The sequence below is a fragment of the Leucopleurus acutus genome (genome assembly GCF_964270905.1).
Source record: "Leucopleurus acutus genome assembly, chromosome: 9".
In the NCBI taxonomy this organism is placed as follows: domain Eukaryota; kingdom Metazoa; phylum Chordata; class Mammalia; order Artiodactyla; family Delphinidae; genus Leucopleurus; species Leucopleurus acutus.
This window is the reverse complement of record NC_139144.1, coordinates 48,685,624-48,703,264: the sequence shown is the minus strand read 5'-3', so window position 1 is coordinate 48,703,264 and position 17,641 is coordinate 48,685,624. Positions and strand designations below refer to the sequence as shown.

Below are 17,641 nucleotides of genomic sequence, written 5' to 3'. Positions count from 1 at the left end.
GGGCAGATGTTTTAGTGGTTGCAGATTGAAGAGGAGAGACAAAGGGAGCATCTTACTTCACCATGATGTTTTCAATATCATTTATTACTGGTAATGTTAATCTTGATCATTTGGTTAATGCGGTGTCTTCTAGGTTTCTCCACTGTAAAGTTATTTTTTCTTTATTAGCTCTAAGACTGGGGTTGTTTGTTTTTGTAGCTTTTCATAGTCTGGATTCTGCTGATTGAATTTACATAGTGATATTTAATGTATTCTGTAAATCGGGTTAAGTACTTCCATCAGGAGGCCCATAATATCTGGTTATTTCTCTTTTTGAGTTATTCCTTTAGTTTTTTAAGTCCCAAAGCTGGTTTAAAAAACTCTAATACAGTTCATTTTTATTCTTAAAAAAGTCTTTGCCTGCATTTTGCTAATACTTTGCTTTAGAGGTAATTTTATTAGATGGACAGTTTATTTTTACCTTTTAAGTTAAAGTTATGTTATAAAAGATTCTATCTACTTAGTTTATTTTTATCTTTTAAGTTAAAGTCATGTTATAAAAGATTCTACTTTGTTACCAGTAATTTAATGGTAATCAGTTGGATTCAGACTATAGACAAGTTTAATACATAAAGAATAAGAAAGTACAGTGAAGGCATAACTAGTCTCTTAAAATATTTCTAATTATTGTCACTGATAAGACTAGGTACTCTGGTAGTCTAGGTTCTCTACCTTTTTAAAAACTCTAGTGAGAAGGAGAATTAGCAAGCCACACTTCAAGTTGTTACCATAGCATGAAGGGTAGTTTTTCCTGTTAAAAGCCTTTCCTAACATCGTATTTCTGTAGTTTACTGCTGTATTAGTTTCCTGGAGCTGCTGTAACAACTTAGCACAACTTGGTGACTTCAAACAACAGAATTTTATTCTCATACTGTTCTGGAGGCTCTGTGTCCTAATCAAGATGTTGGAGGTTCTCAGGGAGAAACCGTGCTTTGCTTCTCCTAGCTTCTGGTGGGTGAAGGCATTCCTTGACGTGTTGCCATGTCATTCCAGACTGTCTCCATCTTCACAACACCTTCTCCTCTGGTGTGTCTAATTTCAGTCTCTCCTTTATGAACATCTGTGATGGTATTTAGAGCCCACCAGGATAATCTCCTCAGCTCAAAGATTCGTAATTTAAATACATCTGCAAACCCTTTACCATATAAGGTAATACAGGTTTCAGGAATCAGGACTTGTTATCTTTGGAGGACATCATTCAACTCACTACACCTTCTCTCACCATACTCAAAGAGTCTTCCTTTGATGGCTTTCTGCTACCTGAGGAAGCACTGTGCATTCATTTTGGTTCAAGAGATCAAATCATAGGAGTCTTCTAACTTGAGGAAAATTCTGGGATAGCTTTATTCTTAGAGGCTAGCATGACAAGCTTGAAACCAAAGGGTGCTGTAGCTCATATGAGATGTTTTTCTATTCTCTGTCTTTCTCCCTCTAGGGAGGTTTTCATGGCAGGGGATCTAGTCAGAAAATTAATATTTTATTGCTGCTTCTCCCTATATCTGGACACATACAAATTGTCTTAAAGTTGTTGGGTTGTTTGTTTGTTTTACATTTTTCTTGTATCCTGTCAATAGAGGAATGTTGAAAGTGCATGGGGCAGACTGGTAGGCAATAGAGGGTGACAGAAGGGGGGAAGGGTGTTCTTTTTCCCTGCTGTGACAGTCTTTACACTCAAAATGTTCACTGATCATTCCCCTTAGATCTTTTTTTTTTTTTTTTGGCATTTTATCAAACCAATATGGACTTGAATTATCAGATTTTTAAAAATCGAGATATAATTGACATGTAGTTGGCCCTCTGTGTCTGTGAGTTCCGCAATTACTAATACAGAGGGCCGACTGTACTACACCATTTTATATAAGGGACTTGAGCATCCTTGGATTTTGGTATCCACAGGGGGTCCTGTAACCAATACCCTGTGGATACCAAGGGATGATTGTATAACATTGTATTAGTTTTAGGTCTACAACATAATGATCTAATGTATGTATATATTGTGAAATGACTACCAGAATAAGTTGGTTAACATCCATCACCACACATTTACATTTTTTCTAGTGACGAAAATTTTTATGATTTACTCTTTAACAACTTTCAAATATACAATACAGTATTGTTAACTATGGTTACCATGTATACATTACATGCCAAGGACTTATTTATCTTATAACTGGACGTTTGTACCTTTTGACTACCTTCACCCATTTCCTCCCTTCTCTGCCCAGCTCCCTCCCTCTAGTAACTACCAATTTGTTCTCTGAATCTGTGAGGTTTTTTTTTTAAGATTCCTCATATAAGTGAGATTATACTATATTTGTGTTGTTCTATCTGACTTATTTCACTTGGCACAATGCCCCCATGTTGCAAATAGCTTAATGATATTCCTTTGTGTGTGTGCGTGTATATATATCGTATTATATATGGTATTATATATATAAAATCACATATACCACATTTTCTTTATCCAGGAAGAGACTGTCCTTTCTCCATTGTATAGTTGTGGCTCTTTTGTCATAAATTAGTTGACCACATATGCATGGATTTACTCCTGGGCTATTTCTGTTCCATTGATCTGTTTCTGTTTTTTATTGCAATACCATACTGTTTTGATTATTAAAGCTATGTAATATAGTTTGAAAGCAGGAAGTGTAATGCCTCTTGCTTTGTTCTTCTTTCTCAAGATTGCTTTGGCTATTTTGTGGTTCCATACAAATATTAGTATTGTTTACTGTAAAATGCCATTGGAATCTTGATAGGGGTTACATTGGATACATAGATTGCCCTGGGTAGTATGGATTTTAACAATATTCTAGTCCGTGAGCATGGAGTATCTCTTCATTTGTGCCTTCTTCCATTTCTTTCATCCGTGTCTTACAGTTTTCAGTATACAGGTCTTTCAGCTCCTTGGTTAAATTTATTCCTAAGTATTTTATTCTTTTTGATCCAGTTGTAAATGGGATTGTCTTAATTTTTCTAATAGTTTGTTACTAGTGTATAAAAATACAGCTAATTTTTGTATATGGATTTTGTATCCTGTAACTTTACCTAATTCATGTATGAGGTTTTTTCTTGGAGTCTTTAAGGTTTTATATGTAAGTCATTTACAAATAATGACAGCTTTACTACTTTATTTTATTTGGATGCCTTTTCTTTTTTTTTCCTTTTTGTTCTGATTGCTCTGGCTAGGACTTCTAGTAGTATGTTGAATAAAAGGGGCAATAGTGGACTTCCTTCTATCATTGCTGATCTTAGATGACAAGCTTTCAGTTTTTCATCACTGAGTATGATATTAACTGTGGGCTTGTTATATATGGCCTTTATTATGTTGAGGCATGTTCCCTCTGTACCCAGTTGTTGAGAGTTTTCATAATTGAATTTGAATTTTGTCAAATGCTTTTTTGGCATCTACTCAGATGATCATATGATTTTTATCCTTAGTTTTGTTAATGTGGTGTATCACATTGTTTTTCTGATGTTGAACCATGTCATCCCAGGGATAAATCACATTTGATCATGGTGTATGAACCTTTTTGTGTATTGTTATATTGGGCTTGCTAATGTTTTGTTGAGAATTTTTGCATTCATGTTTATGAGGAATATTGGCCTGTAATTTTCTTTTCTTGTTTGTTTTGTCTAGTTTCAGAATCAGAGTAATAGTGCTGGCCTTGTAAAATGAGTTTGGAAGTATTCTCTTCTCTTCTGTCTTTTGGAAGGGTTTGAAAGGGATTGGTATTAATTCTTAAAATGTTTGGTTGAATTTATCAGTAAATCCATTTGGACTTATGTTTTTTGGGAGCTTTGTGATTACTGATTCAATCACCTTGTTTCTAATCGGTCTGTTCAGATTTTCTATTTGTTCATGATTCAGTCTTATTTAGTAGGTTTTATGTTTCTAGCAGTTTATCCATTTCTTGTAGGTTGTCTAAATTGTTAATGGATAATTGTTCATTGTAGTCTCTGATGATCCTTTGCATTTCTGTGGGAACAGTTGTATTGTTCTCTTTCATGTCTAACATCATTTGAGTCTTCTTTCCTTAGTGAATCTAGCTAAAGGTATGTGTGCTTGGTTTATCTTTTCAAAAAATCAGCTTAGTTTCATTGAACTTTTGTATTGTCCTTTCTTGTCTTTATTTATTTCTGCTCTGATCTTTATTTTCTTCCTTCTACTAACTTTAGGCTTAGGTTTTTCTTTTTCTCGTTCCTTCAGGTATATAGTTAGGTTTTTTATTGAGGTGTTTCTTTTTTCTTAATGTAGTCATTTATCACTATGAACTTCCCTCTTAGAACTGCTTTTGCTGCATCCTATACGTTTTGGTGTGTTGTATTTCCATTTTTGTTTGTCTCAAGATATTTTTTGATTTCTCTTTTGATTTCTTCTTTGACCCATTGGTTGTTCAATTTCATGGTATTTAATCACCACATATTTATGAATTTTCCAGTTTTCTTTCTGGAATTGATTTCTAGTGTAATAATACCATTGTGGTTGGAAGAGATGCTTGATGTGATTTCGGTCTTCTTAATCTGTGTCCTAACATAAGATCTATCCTGCAGAATGTGTCATGTGTGCTTAAGAAGAATGTGTACTGTGCTGCTTTTGAATGAAATGTTCTGTAAATGTTTGTTAAAGTGCATGTTACACCAGATGGACTTGAATGTTTTCTTACTGATTTTCTGTCTGGATTATTTGTACATTGATGAAAGTATGGTATTAAAGCCCCCTACTGTTATTGTAGTTCCTGTCTCTCTCATTAGATCTGTTAATATTTGCTGCATACATATTAAAAATGTCATTCTATTTTGGATGGACCCCCTTTTCATTATACAGTGACCTTCCTTGTATCTCTTTTTATCTTTGTCTGTTTTATCTGATGTAAGTATAGCTACCCCAGCTTTCTTTTGGTTTCCACTTGCATGGAATATCTTTTTCCATGTGTCTGTTTGTGTCCTTAAAGCTGAATTGAGTCTCTTGTAGGCAGCATATAGTTATGTCTGTTTTTTTAATCCATTCAGCTACTCTGTGTCTTTCGATTGAATAATTTAGTTCATGACATTTAAAATAACTGTTGATAGATATGGACTTACTATTGACAGAGAAGCAAAAGCTGAAAGAGTTCATCACTGTTAGACCAGCCTTACAAGCTTCTTTCATAGAGATACTGACAACCTGTGGCAGGGTAATGGGAGCATGCCAGGATGGTGCCCACCTATTTGCAGATCCTCAGTGCTGGGTTGGGGTTTATGGGGAGATTGTGTCTCAGCCTCTGTTACCTTTTTCAGTGTGGATTTTTTTTTTATTTACCCAATATGTAAGAGTCATGCAGCTAGTTTCTGGATTTTTTTCAGAGGAAATTGTTCTATGTATAGCTGTAGATTTGGTGTGTTTGTGGGAAGAGAAGAGTTCAGGAGCCTTCTTTGTTGTCATCTTGAACTGGGACCTCCTCCTCATACTTCTGTGTGAAATGCATTTCTAGTTTTCTCAAGAAACATAAGAATTTAAGATAAGCATTAGATTGTTACCTTAATTATTATAAATTATACCCCAGTGAAATGTTCTAGAATTTTGTATACTTAAATTTTTAAGTGTAAAATTATGAAAATTTCCAAAATATAGGAAGAAGAAAATTGTATAAAGTACATTCATATATCCACCACCCAGATTTAACACATACTGACATTTTACAGTATTTGCTAAAGTCAGTCTTTTAAAAAGCAAATAGAATACTAAAAGTACAGCTAAAACTTTACCCCAGTCTTTGCCTCGAAAAACAAGGAAGGGGGAAATCAGTATCCTGACATTGGTGTCTGTTGTTTCCACGCTTGTTTTCATACATTTTGAACATATGTATATAACTCTAAAGAATATATATTTTCTATACATATGGTCATACTATATAAGTTTCTTTTAGGATTTTTACTTTATGGGTCCTTTTCAACAATCTGACTACTGTATGCCTAGGTGTGGCTTCATTTTGTATTTATCTTGCTTGGAGCTTGCTAATCTTTTTGAACCTGTACATTTATTTTTCAAAAAAAATTTTTGCCTCATTGTCTTCTGGGATTCCATTTAAACACAGTTTTGACATTGTCCCACAGATAACTGATCTTAAGTTCATTTTTTTAAACATCTTTATTAGAGTATAATTGCTTTACAGTGGTATGTTAGTTTCTGTTTTATAACAAAGTGAGTCAGCTATACATATACATATGTCCACATATCTCTTCCCTCTGGCATCTCCCTCCCTCCCACCCTCCCTATCCCACCCCTGTAGGTGGTCACAAAGCACCGAGCTGATCTCCCTGTGCTATGCGGCTGCTTCCCACTAGCTATCTATTTTACGTTTGGTAGTGTATATATGTCCATGCCACTCTCACTTTCTCCCAGCTTACCCTTCCCCCTCCCCATATCCTCAAGTCCATTCTCTACTAGGTCTGCATCTTTATTCCTGTCTTGCCCCTAGGTTCTTCTGACCAATTTTTTTTTCTTTTTTTAGATTCCATATATATGTGTTAGCATACGGTATTTGTTTTTCTCTTTCTGACTTACTTCACTCTTCACACTAGGGCCATCCACCTCACTACAAATAACTCAATTTCGTTTATTTTTATGGCTGAGTAATATTCCATTGTATATATGTGCCACATCTTTATCCATTCATCTGTTGATGGACACTTAGGTTGCTTCCATGTCCTGGCTATTGTAAATAGAGCTGCAATGAACATTGTGGAACATGACTCTTTTTGAATTATGGTTTTCTCAAGGTATGTGCCCCGTAGTGGGATTGCTGGGTCATATGGTAGTTCTATTTTTAGTTTTTTAAGGAACCTCCATACTGTTCTCCATAGTGGCTGTATCAATTTACATTCCCATCAACAGTGCAAGACTGTTCCCTTTTCTCCACACCCTCTCCAGCATTTATTGTTTGTAGATTTTTTGATGATGGCCATTCTGACCAGTGTGAGATGATATCTCATTGTAGTTTTGATTTGCATTTCTCTAATGATCAGTGATGTTGAGTATCCTTTCATGTGTTTGTTGGCAATCTGTATATCTTCTTTGGAGAAATGTCTATTTAGGTCTTCTGCCCATTTTTGGATTGGGTTGTTTGTTTTTTTGTTATTGAGCTGCATGAGTTGCTTGTATGTTTTGGAGATAATCCTTTGTCAGCTGCTTCATTTGCAAATATTTTCTCCCATTCTGAGGGTTGTCTTTTGGTCTTGTTTATGGTTTCCTTTGCTGTGCAAAAGCTTTTAAGTTTCATTAGGTCCCATTTGTTTATTTTTGTTTTTATTTCTGTTTCTCTAGGAGGTGGGTGAAAAAGGATCTTGCTGTGATTTATGTCACAGAGTGTTCTGCCTGTTTTCCTCTAAGAGTTTGATGGTGTCTGCCCTTACATTTTGGTCTTTAATCCATTTTGAGTTTATTTTTGTGTATGGTTTTAGGGAGTGTTCTAATTTCCTTCTTTTACATGTAGCTGTCCAGTTTTCCCAGCACCACTTATTGAAGAGGCTGTCTTTTCTCCACTGTATATTCTTGCCTCCTTTATCAAAGCTAAGGTGACGATATGTGTGTGGGTTTATCTCTGGGCTTTCTCTCCTGTTCCATTGATCTATATTTCTGTTTTTGTGCCAGTACCATACTGTCTTGCTTACCATATCACTGATGAACATAGATGCAAAAATCCTCAACAAAATACTAGCAAACAGAATCCAACAGCCCATTAAAAGGATCATACACCATGATCAAGTGGGGTTTATCCCAGGAATGCAAGGATTCTTCCATATACGCAAATCAGTCAACGTGATACACCATCTTAACAAACTGAGGGAGAAAAACCATATGATCATCTCAATAGATGCAGAGAAAGCTTTTGACAAAATTCAACACCCATTTATGATAAAAACCCTGCAGAAAGTAGGCATAGAGGGAACTTTCCTCAACATAATAAAGGCCATATATGACAAACCCACAGCCAACATCATCCTCAATGGTGAAAAACTGAAACCATTTCCACTAAGGTCAGGAAGAAGACAAGGTTGCCCACTCTCACCACTATTATTTAACATAGTTTTGGAAGTTTTAGCTACAGCAGTCAGAGAAGAAAAAGAAATAAAAGGAATCCAAATCAGAAAAGAAGAAGTAAAGCTGTCACTGTTGGCAGATGACATGATACTATACACAGAGAATCCTAAAGATGCTACCAGAAAACTACTAGAGCTAATCAATGAATTTGGTAAAGTAGCAGGATACAAAATGAATGCACAGAAATCTCTTGCATCCCTATACACTAATGATGAAAAATCTGAAAGAGAAAGTAAGGAAACACTCCCATTTTCCATTGCAACAAAAAGAATAAAATATCTAGGAATAAACCTACCTAAGGAGACAAAAGATCTGTATGCACAAAATTTTAAGACACTGATGAAAGAAATTAAAGATGATACAAATAGATGGAGAGATATACCATGTTCCTGGAAGAATCAACATTGTGAAAATGACTCTACTACCCAAAGCAATCTACAGATTCAGTGCAATCCCTTTCAAACTACCACTGGCATTTTTCACAGAACTAGAACAAAGAAATCACACAGTTCGTATGTAAACACAAAAGACCCCGAATAGCCAAAGCAATCTTGAGAAAGAAAAATGGAGCTGGAGGAATCAGGCTCCCTGACTTCAGAATATACTACAAAGCTACTCAAGACAGTATGGTACTGGCACAAAAACAGGAATGTAGATTAAGTTCATTTTTTAATAGTTTTTCACTTTCAGGTTGGATAATTTCTACTGACATACTTTAAAGTTCATTGAATCTTTCTTTTCTCATCTCTAGCATGCTGTTAAACCCATTCAATGAGGATTTTTAAATTTCAGATAACTGCATTTTAGAGTTCTAGAGTTTTCTTTTGGTTCTTACAGTTTCTCATTTTCTGCTGAGATTTCTCATCTATGCATTTATTATGACATTTTCTTTTATGTATTTGAACATAACTAATAGCTGCTTCAGAATCCTTTGCTGCTAGTTTTAATGTCTGAACCATTTCAGGCATTGCCTTTTCTCTTGATTATGGGTCACATTTTCTGTTTCTTCATGATTCTTGTAATTTTGGATTTTTTTCTGGACACTGAATGATAGATACATTGTAGAGACATTATTCCACTGTGTTCTTCCAAAGTGTATTGATTTTTGTTTTATCAAGCAGTTAACTTGGCAGAACCCAGATTCCAAACTCTGTGTCCCCCTTGACAAAAAGTGTCTATTTAGTTCTTTTTGCCTTAGCTGGGCTTTAGTCTGTCATGAGCATGCTTAGTTAAGGGGTTAGCCAGAGATTTTGGCAGAGTTTATTTGCAGAATTTGGGGTTCCCCTTTTGTAGTTCTTTTTCTGAGATTTCCCTTTCTTACTTTCCAGCTGCTGCTGTTCTCCCACACTGTGCTCTGAGTCCTCAGTAACCTTGCAGCACCAACTGGCATCTTCCCTCGGAAAAAATGCCATAAAAGTGGCAGTCTAACCCTGTGTTCCCTGCCATTCACCATTCTGTCAGCTCCTTTCTACTTTCTGATTTGGTTGCTCTCCAGTGTCTTGGGATTGTTGTTGGATTATATTTTGTGTAGACTTTATGTTATCTGCAGGAGGGTTGGTTTGATAGAAGGTACTGCACTATTAATGGGAGTAGAACTCCTTGCATAGCTTTTTTTTTAATGTGGTAAAAATACATATAACATAAAATTTACCACTTTGGCCTTTTTTTTTTTTTTTTTGCGGTACGCGTGCCTCTCACTGTTGTGGCCTCTCCTGTTGCGGAGCACAGGCTCCGGACACGCAGGCTCAGCGGCCATGGCTCACGGGCGTAGCTGCTCCGTGGCATGTGGGATCTTCCCAGACCGGGGCACAAACCCGTGTCCCCTGCATTGGCAGGTGGACTCTCGACCACTGCGCCACCAGGGAAGCCCCACTTTAGCCATTTTTAAGTGTACCACTCAGGGGCATTGACTGCATTTACAGTCTTGTTCATCGGTTACCACTGTCTATACCCGAAACATTTTCTTACCCAAACAAACTCTGTGCCCCAAAAGCAGTACATCCCCACTCCCTCTCCCCCAGCCCCTGGTGTTCTCTATTACACTTTTGTCTCTATAAATTTGCCTGTTCTACATATTTCACATGAGTGGAATCCTGCAATATTTGTTTTTTTCTGTCTGGCTTATTTCAGTTTTAGCATAATGTTTTCAAGTTTCATCTGTGTTGTAGAATGTACCAGAATTCTTTTTAAGTGTGAATAATATTCCATTGTATGTTCACACCACATTTTATTTATCTGTTCATCTGTTGATGGATATGTTTCCACATATTTGCTGTTGTGAATAATGAATGCTGTTATGAACATGGATGTACAAGTATCTGTTTGAGTTCCTACTTTGATTTGTTTCGGGTATATACCTGTAAGTGGAGTTGCTGGATCAGACGGTAATTCTTTAACTTCTTGAGGAACTGCCAAACTGTTTTCCACAGTGGCTATACCATTTTATATTCCCACTAGCAATGTACAAGTTTCCAGTTTCTAAAAATTCTCACCCATATGTGTTATTTTCCTTTTATTTATTGTCTATTATTATAGTCATCCTAGTGGGTATTAAGTGGTATCTCATTGTGATTTGGATTTTCATTTCTCTAATGACTAATTATGTTGAGTATCTTTTCATGTCCTTGTTGATGGTTTATATATCTTTGGAGAAATGTCTACTCAAGTCTTCTGCCCATTTTTTGAGTTGTCTTTTTATTGTCTTGACATATTCTGGTTATTAAATGCTTATCAGACATAGTTTGCAAATATTTTTTCCCATTCTGCAGATTCTTTTCACTCTGAGTGTCTTCTGATGCACGTCTTCTGATGGATTTTGATGAAATCCAATTTATCTAGTTTTTCTTTTGTTGCTTATGCCTTTGGTGTCATATCTTAGACTTGTTGCCAAATCCAAAGTCATGAAAATTTACCCCTGTTTTCTTCCAGGAGTTTTATGGTTTTCGCTCTTATGTTTGTTTTTCATCCATTTTGTGTTAATTTCTGTATATGGTGGGAGGTAGGGATGCAACTTTACTCTTTTGCATGTGGAAATCCAATTTTCCCAGCAGTATCTGTTGAAGAGATATTCTTTCCCCCATTGATGGATTTGACACCATTGTCAAAAGTCAGTTGGCCATATATGTAAGGGTTTATTTCTGGATGCTCAGTTCTATTCCATTATTCTCTATATATCTACCCTAAAGCCAGTAGGTTTTGAAATTGGGAACTGTGTATGCTCCAACTTTGTTTCTTTTTCAAGATTGTTTTGGCTCTTCAAGGCCTCTCACATTTTCATATGAATTTGAGTATTGGTTTTTCTATTTCTACAAATGTATAAATTTTTTTAACTTGCTTTTTGGATTCTGATTATTTTAGAGATTTATTCATGTTAATACAGACATTTAATTACTTAATGGATTATAAAGAAGTGTCTAAACACTTTATTAATAAACAGTGTTTTGCTTTTATAAGGAATGCCACAATGAACATGCTTTGAATGCCTCTTGTCCACATGTTGTAAAGTGTCTTTAGGACAGTAGTTCTCAACCTGGGCAGTTTTGCTTGCAAGGAAACATTTGGCAGTCTTTGGAGACATTTTTGATTATCAAGACTAAGAGGAGGGGGTGCTGCAGGCATCTAGTGGGTAGAGACCAGGGACACTAGAGACCAGGGACACTATTAAGCATCCTACAATGCAAAAACAGATTCCCACCCACCCTATTACAAAGTATTATCCAAATTATACACTTTGTTAATAGTACTGAGGTTGAGAAACTATGCTCTGGGGCATATACTTAGAAGTGGAATTTATAAAGCCCTAGGGTGTGTGCAGTTTTTTAGTATTATATGAAATGGGTTTCTGTAAAATGTGACAAAGATATTATTTCCAATTCAAATAAAGGTTTGGAATATCTGAAATTAAAGTTTCTTTGGTGATGCTGGTATCTAACAGTTATAAGCAATTTAATTATCTTAAACCAGATACAATAGCAGCATTATCCAGAGTTAACTAATTTGTTTACTTACCCAGAGGGTGCACATAATTTAACTTCATGAACTGAAATACAGTGGTACTTCCTGCCTGATTAAAAGAATGAGAGAAAAATTAGTGTGAAAAATGTAGAATTTTTTTCTGGCAAAGATGGTTGTTAAATATTGAAAGCTTAAAGGTTTGAAAATTTTTTCTAAGTGTGATTTAAATTCGTTTTTAAACTGAAGACAGGGGAATGAACCTAAAGAATTTTGAGACCCACTTTTAAGCCTATAAGACCCATGACTCCCCCTTTGAAAATCTGATGAAAGTTATGGCCCCAGAACTATGTGCATGTTTGTGTACATACAATTTTGTGTATGATTTTTGGGTGGTTTATGCATGCTCCTGAAGCCCGTTCATGGACCACTCCTACCTGCCTTGAACCTTCTAGATTTCCAGATTCAGGACTTTGGTAATAAAACTCTTAAAATGCTAAAAATAAGATATATGTATTTGAAACTATCACTGAATAGTGAAGACACAGCTCTATATTGTTCGTGTCTTATTTGCCAAATGCACAAGACTCAGTGATAGGATTCTTTAAGTTCTTCAACATTAAATGAATGAATACAGATCTGATCTTAATATCTATAACCTTCAATTTTTTTTCTTTTTACTAGGCATATGCAGCGGTGCTATGGCAACAAGCTAATGAAAACAGACACAATTCAACTGAAAAAGCATGTTTTGGAATCTCCCTACCAGAAGAAAGACTTAATGACTTTCGTGATGAACAAATTGGACAGTTGCAGGAGCTGATGCAAGAAGCCACTAAACCCAATAGGCAGTTTAGTATTACTGAGTCCAGGAAACCAAAATTTTAGTCTATACAATAAAGTTTAACAAAGCATTTCAAATTCAGAGCCCCTTATTTTAACTGTCATTGGTTTTAAAAATTTATTTCTTAAGCTTTTAGGCTTTGAGAATGCCTGGTGTTAATGAAATATTCTTTTATCTGGGGATGAATGCTCTTTGTAATATACAGATCAGGATCATAAGTGGATGAAACTTTACATTATTGAAGCAACAGCACTTGCTGGATAGGATTTGTTTTTTGGATTGAACAAGAAAGAATGGCTCTAAAATGGACAAGCTTGTGAAATTTTGCCAAAAATTTTTTTATGTATAAATTCGTTTTAATGCTATTCTTGTTCAACCATTAGCTTCATGGCTTTAGCTTTATATTTATTATGATAATGATTGATTGATAGATGTAGAATTCTGAGGTTATTATTTAATTTCCATGTGCATGGAATATCTTTTTCCATCCCCTCACTTTCAATCTGTATGTGTCCCTGGATCTGAAGTGGGTCTCTTGTAGACAGCATATATAAGGGTCTTGTTTTCATATCCAGCCAGTCTGTGTCTTTTGGTTGGAGCATTTACTCCATTTACATTTAAGGAAATTATTGATATGCATGTTCTTACTGCCATTTTATTGTTTTGGATTTGTTTTTGTAGGTCTTTTTTCTTTTCCTCATTTTATTTATTTATTTATTGGCTGTGTTGGGTCTTTGTTGCTGTGTGTGGGCTTTCTCTAGTTGCAGTGACTGGGGGCTACCCTTCGTTGCAGTGCATGGGCTTCTCATTGCAGTGACTTCTCTTGTTGCAGAGCACGGGCTCTAGGCTTCAGTAGTTGTGGCTTGCAGGCTCTACAGCACAGGCTCAGTAGTTGTGGCACATGGGCTCAGTTGCTCTGTGGCATGTCCCAGACTAGGGATCAAACCTGTGACCCCTGCTTTGGCAGGCAGATTCTTAACCACTTTGCCACCAGGGAAGGCCCTTTTTTTTTCCCCCCCTTCCTCTGTTGTGCTCTTCTCTTGTGATTTGATGACTGTCTTTAGTGTTGTGTTTGGATTGCTTTTTCTTTTTTGTGTGCATCGTAGTTTTGGTTTGCGGTTACCATGCGGTTTTGATTTAGTAGTCTCTCTCTCTATATATATACAAGATTGTTTTAAGTTGCTGGTCTCAATTTCAAATGCATTTCCAATATCCTGCATTAGTAACTCTCTTCATGATTGCTGGTTTTGATATATTTGTGTGTGGATGATTTCCTGCCTTTACTGTATGTTTGCCTTTACTGGTGAGCTTTCCCATTCAGAATTTTCTTGTTTCTACTTGCAGCCTTTTCTTTTCCATCTGGAGAAGTTCCTTTAGCATTTGTTGTGAAGCTAGTTTGGTGGTGCTGAATTCTCTTAGCTTTTGCTTGTCTGTAAAGCTTTTGATTTCTCCATCCAATCTGAATGAGAGTTTTGCTGGCTATTCTTGATTGTAGGTTTTTTCCTTTCATCACTTTAATTATATCATGCCACTCCCTCTGGCCTGCAGAGTTTCTGCTGAAAAATCAGCTGATTGTGATTTTGGAGTTTTTGCGTGAGGAGGTGAGCTCAAGTCCAGCAAGGTTATTATTTAAATACATTGTTATCCTGAAAATTTCATCACTTCTGCTTTAATAATACATATGATTATTCTTTTAAATGTCCCTTTTCCCTGAGTCATTGTTTATTTACAATGAAAGGTTAAAAAGAAGCTTTAGGATTCAGTATTATACATATTACCATTTGTCTACTAGATTTTACAATGTTTAATACATTTCTCTGGTGTTTGTTAATAACAGATGACCCCTTAATTTGTAGTTACCTTGAGAATCTCATTTATGGCCTAATTCATGGGGAGATAAAAAACACTTTCATTATTTTTTTCTTACACTTAAGTCAATTTATACACTGAAAAGAAAAAAAGCATTTTAGAATGTGACTGGGATTATGAATTTAAAAAAATATTGTACACTAAAACAACTTGCATATATAATTATGTATGTGTACTTTGATTTTTTTAACACTGTTATTGGAGTATAATTGCTTTACAATGATGTTAATTTCTGCTTTATAACAAAGTGAATCAGTTATACATATACATATGTTCCCATATCTCTTCCCTCTTGCATCTCCCTCCCTCCCACCCTCCCTACCCCACCCCTCTAGGTGGTCACAAAGCACCGAGCTGATCTCCCTGTGCTATGCGGCTGCTTCCCACTAGCTAGCTATTTTACGTTTGGTAGTGTATATATGTCCATGCCACTCTCTCACTTTGTCCCAGCTTACCCTTCCCCATATCCTCAGGTTCATTCTCTAGTAGGTCTGTGTCTTTATTCCCATCTTACCTCTAGGTTCTTCATGACCTGTACTCTGAGATTCTTAATCATTTTTCAGATGCAATTGTGTTTATGTCAGCTTTTCAAAAAATTAATTCATATTTGCTCTGTTTTTCTGTCTTGTGCTTTCTCTATGTGTATGGCTGCTGGGTCCCTCAGTCCTTTCTTCTATTCCTGTCTGATCAGTCTATAGACTGATCAGTGAGTCTTTTCTCATACGTCAATCAGTAATTAGTCTTTACATTATAACAGGCTCCAGGAATAAAACAGTGAATAAGATAAAGCTCTGGCCCTGAAGTTAGTCTTACCAGTGCATTCAGGAACCCTGTTTCAGCATGAACGAATACATTACGTCCTCAAACTCTTTATAGTACTATCTTTTTCATCTTCTTGGTTAATAGAAACCTAACACCTGCGAGGACACTGCTGCTTTGTGTCTTGTGATGTGGGAGTTGGGGATCCTTTAGAACTCACTGGAACATAGAACCCCCTCCTGTTGTCCCTTTCAGCCCATTACTGTGTCACCCTTACTTAAGAAATCTTTCACTTGTAGTATTTTCTTTTTGGTTATACATTTTCTTGTTCTTTGGTACCTGGCTCATACCTCTTCATCTCATGTCTTGCCATCATTTTGGTGACATTAGTACTAATCTATGTGGTTGACTTACCTAGTAGCCAGATGGTTCTTTGATGGTTCATTATTCACTTTCACTAATCCAACCACCCATTTTCTTGGCTACACTTAAACCTGCTTTATTCAAAACTGAATAAAGCTCCAATTCTGAAATTATGAATTACTACATTCCGTGCTTTTGTCATTGCATCTTAATGTGATGAGTTTTTTACTCCTGCACCTGGGCATTCTTTCAACAAATAACAAAGAACCTTAATATGCCAGGCATCATTTTAGAGACTGGGATACAGCAGTTATCAAAGAGAAAATGTCTATCCCTATGGAATTTACATTCTAAAAGAGGGAAACAAAATACATAAATAAAATAGGTAGGGTGGTTAGAACTATGAAGAAGTAAAGCAAGGATAGGGATAGAGCTGTGGTTCCCAAAATATGAACTGAGATGCCCCAGGGCACCACAGAGAACCACAGCGGTGCTGCAGGATATTTCAAAATTTTCAGGAAATCACAGCCATATTTACTGGACACCACACAGTTACTAGTTTGAGGTATTTCAGTTTCACTGTTGTATTGCAACATTCTTTTGGATGACATATCTTTGTAAACCTGGGCTTTAGCAATTGCTGTGAGAAAAGCAAATACCACACAAAAATTAGTGACAGAAAATTTCCAGTATGATTACAGTGTTTGAGAAGCTGTGTTGTGTCCAGTAGGTGCTAAATTGTTTGTCAGTACTTAAATACCTACTGAGTTGTTTGAACTATGTAGTAAAACTGTTGTGGGGTTTTGTTTTGTTTTGTTTGCTGTAGGTGTGCTGTGTAAATACTGAGACACTAAGAGTGTGGGAACTGATGAAATCAGCAGCATGTCAGAGAGTGGTCTGTAACTGTGAACTCATTAGTCTTTTGACCACTCAGTTTGCTCAGTATCATTCCTTTACTGCCTTCATTTCCATCCCAATCTCCCCTAGTTTCTGTGATCTTTCACTTCATCCAGCCATTTAGCGATACCCTCAATGTCACTGTCTCCTTTTCCTTTTACCTCATCTGCTGCTCTCACCAAGGTAACCACTCACTCGCCAAAATTAATAGGGTATTAATCAGTATAAGATGGATATGTTAGGGACTTCCCTGGTGGTGCAGTGGTTAAGAATCCGCCTGCCAGTGCAGGGGACAGGGGTTCGAGCCCTGGTCCAGGAAGGTCCCACATGCTGCAGAGCAACTAAGCCCGTGTGTCACAAATACTGAGCCTGCACTACTGAGCCTGTGCGCCACAACTAGAGAAAGCCTGCATGCAGCAAAGAAGACCCACTGCAGCCAAAAATAATAAAAAATTAAAAGAAAAAGATTGATATGTTATCCTGTGAGGCTTGATAGTATTATTTACTCTCTCCTGCTTTTAACTCACTCCTGCTTGGTTTGTATACTGCCTAACTCTCCTCTAGGTTATTTTTTTTCTCGTTTTTAAAAAAGTGATGTTCTCTGGGATTTCGTCTTTAGGACCCCTACTTTACCTATCCATTGCTTCAGATATTAGCTATACTCTTAAATCTATAACACCAACCTAAATTTCATTTCTTCAGATAATTCTGTTCATTTTCCAACTCATATTTAAAATTACTTTTCTTCCCTCCTCAGGGAAAGAATGATATTAACATATACTCAGTCCAGAATTCTGTAATTTAGCCTAGATTTTCACAATTTTCCCGGAGGCCTCCCT

At 36.3% G+C, this 17,641-nt stretch overlaps 1 protein-coding gene across 1 annotated transcript in view; it reads left to right on the top strand.

Annotated features, from left to right (window-relative positions):
* Positions 1-12,978, top strand: part of SDHAF3 (succinate dehydrogenase complex assembly factor 3) — an 81,564-nt gene extending 68,586 nt beyond the window's left edge. Inside the window, exon 2 of the mRNA XM_082846472.1 lies at positions 12,755-12,978. Within this exon, the coding sequence (XP_082702598.1) occupies positions 12,755-12,958 (204 nt within the window). The 3' untranslated portion in view covers positions 12,959-12,978. The remainder of the gene's footprint in view (positions 1-12,754) is intronic.
* The last annotated feature ends 4,663 nt before the right edge of the window (positions 12,979-17,641 follow it).